The following is a 3,020-nucleotide window of genomic DNA, read 5'->3' as shown; positions in this document are numbered from 1 at the left end:
GAAGGGCTTCTCTCCAATATGGATCCTCATATGTCCACGAAGTCCTTTAAAAGAGAGAAAGGCTATGCCACATTCTTCACATTTGTAGGGTTTCTCTCCAGTGTGGATTCTCTGATGTGTAGTAAAGTACGAATGATGTGAAAAGGCTTTGCCACATTCTTTACATTTGTAGGGTTTCATTCCAGTATGAATCTTTATATGTCGAACAAGTCCTGAATGAGAGCTAAAGGCCTTGCCACAGTCTTCACATTTGTAGGGTTTCTCCCCAGTATGGATTCTTTGATGTTTTGAAAGATGTGCATGCTGTTTAAAAGCCTTATCACATTCTTTACATTTGTAGGGTTTCTCTCCAGTATGGATTCTTTCATGATTCTTTAAATTTGATGATTTACTGAACACTTTCCCACATATATTACATGTGTGTAAGTTTCCTCCAACAATAATTCTCTGATGTTGAGTACATTTTGAGGACTGGCTAAAAATGTCATCATATTCATTATATTTGTAAGTCATTTCTGAAATATGGATACTCTGGTGGATAGTAAATTCAGGGTGTTGTTGAAAGACCTTCTCACATTTGTTACATTTGTAATGGTTATGTACAATACATCTATTTTGTCCTTCACCCTCATTCACACTTTCCCAATCTTCCCTTAAGTGTAAATTTTTAAGGTCAAATCTTCCATATCTTCCCAACATCATCTTTGTGAGTGACTCTTCTGTGCTCTCTGCTGGCAAAAGGCCCTCGGCGTAATGAGAATTCATAGCTAAAAATAATGAAAATGACAATTTATCCTACTTACTGAACTTATGGGCATATATCTCACAAATATAATATACAACTATACCATGCTAAGAACATCAGCAAGACGGCAAAATAAAAATCAAATGGCCTCATTGCTCTATAAATATATGAGCTTAACATAATACTGACTAAATTGCCTTAATGAGAACTCCTTAAAACAGGTAAGAGTTCACGGAAACCCAAGTGAGCACAATGTCAACAAGACTTACACAGAAGAGATGGTTTAGTAATTTTAACCACCATAAACTTTCTTCATAATACAGCAGGATGCAATTAGGTGAAAATTTCCAACTCCTGGTTTCTTCCTCAGGGAAGAAGGAGAAACTAGAACATGAGTCCACACTTCTGGAATGTGAGGATTTACCCAAAGACTGGTTACTGACTCCCCTTAAACAGAGTGCTGCTGAAGGAAATTGTGGTACACTTTGGATGAGAGATTAGATTTGTTGAAATGAAAGGTAAAAGATTTTTTTTTTCAGTTAGAGTCTCACTCCGTTGCTCACTCTGGAGTGCAGTGGCACACTCACGGCCACCCCAGCATCGACCCACTGGGCTCCAGCGAGCCTTCCACCTTGGCCTTCCAAGTAGCCAGAACTACAGGCACGCACTACTACACCCAGCTAATTTTTTTTTTTTTTGAGTTGGAGTCTCACTCTATCTCCCAGACTGGAGTGCAGTGGCTGCTCCTGGCCACCGCAGTCTCGACCTGTGGGCTCGGGCGATCCTTCCACCTCAGCCTTCTGAGTAGCCAGAATTACAGGCACACGCCACTACGCCCAGCTGATTTTTTGATTTATTGTAGAGATGAGGTCTCGCTGCCCAGACAGGTCTCGAACCCACGGCCTCAGGCAATCCACTCACCTCAGCCTCCAAAGGCACGGGATTATAGGCTGAGGCATAGAGCCCGGCTTGATTTTTTGATTTATTGTAGAGATGAGATCTCACCAAGTTGCCCTGTCTGGTCTCAAACCCGCGGGGTCTGACAGTTCACGCACCTCAGCCTCCCAAAGTACTGGGATTACAGGTGGAGCCACCAAGCGCAGCCAGGTAAATGATTCTTAAAGCACCAGAGAGACTGTAGTAACATAGACAGACCACAGATAAAGCAAAGAACTATGAGTTCTTAAGAAAAAGCATTGTTGGCCAGTCACAGTGGTTCACACCTATAAACCCAGCACTTTGAGAGGCTGAGGTGAGTGGATTGCCTGAGTCCACAGGTCTGAGACCAGCCTGGGATACTTGACAAGACCTCATCTCTCAATTTAAAAAAAAAATAGCTGGGCATACTAGGGCGCACCTGTAGTTCTGGCTACTTGGAAGGCTGAGGCAGAGGGATCACTGGAGCCCAGCAAATCAATGCTGGGAATGGCGATGAGCATGCCACTGCACTCCAACCTGGGTGATAGAGTGAGATTCCAACTCAAAAAAAAGAAAAAGCATTGTCAAAATATTTAACTGGAAGAAAGAGTAGATGAATAATTTGAGAAGACACATTCTAAGAACAGATTTTAGAGGCCCCCAGAAACTTTGACTTAATTACTAGTGCTACACTTGATGTAGACAAAGCAACTCCATAAAGATTATGAGAGGTGGTTCCCTTTTCAATGTTAAATGCCAAATGTCGACCTGCCTGGGCAACTTGGCGAGACCTCATCTCTACAATAAATCAAAAAATCAGCTGGGTGTGGTAGCACGCACCTGTAGTTCCAACTACTTGGAAGGCTGAGGTGGAAAGATCGTCAGAGCCCAGCAGGTCGAGGCTGCGGTGGCCGGGAGTGGCCACTGCACTCCAGTCTGGATGACAGAGTGAGACTCCAACTAAAAAAAAAAAAAAAAAAAGCCAAGTATCACAAAGCATCAGGGAAAAATGATGTCATAAGGAACAACAAAAACAAAAATCCAGAAATCAACTCCAAAGAACTGGAGATGTATACATTCCCTGACAAAAAATTCAAATAACCACCTTAATGAAGCTTAATAAGCTAAGCAAGAAAGTAGATAAACAAATGAAAGAAAAATGAAAAAAAGAATATCAACAAAGAGACAAAATAACTATTAAAAATATAGAATTTTCAGCAACCCCCTTGGGTTCCTTCCCATTGTGGGAGCTTTTCTATCTTCTCAATAAATCCTGCCTTCTAAAAAAAATACAGCCAATCGGTGGCTCAGCCTGTAATCCCGCGCCTTTGGGAGGCTGAGGTGAGTGGATTGCCTG

At 42.0% G+C, this 3,020-nt stretch overlaps 1 protein-coding gene across 1 annotated transcript in view; it reads right to left on the bottom strand.

The window, feature by feature from the left end:
- Positions 1-482: 482 nt before the first annotated feature.
- Positions 483-3,020, bottom strand: part of LOC103266615 (putative protein ZNF720) — a 21,670-nt gene continuing 19,132 nt past the window's right edge. Inside the window, exon 5 of the mRNA XM_008064249.1 lies at positions 483-767. Within this exon, the coding sequence (XP_008062440.1) occupies positions 674-767 (94 nt within the window). The 3' untranslated portion in view covers positions 483-673. The remainder of the gene's footprint in view (positions 768-3,020) is intronic.

Source organism: Carlito syrichta, unplaced genomic scaffold (assembly GCF_000164805.1).
Source record: "Carlito syrichta isolate Samal-C Ts95f unplaced genomic scaffold, Tarsius_syrichta-2.0.1 Scaffold307242, whole genome shotgun sequence".
Lineage (NCBI taxonomy): Eukaryota > Metazoa > Chordata > Mammalia > Primates > Tarsiidae > Carlito > Carlito syrichta.
This window is presented reverse-complemented; position numbering and strand designations above follow the sequence as displayed.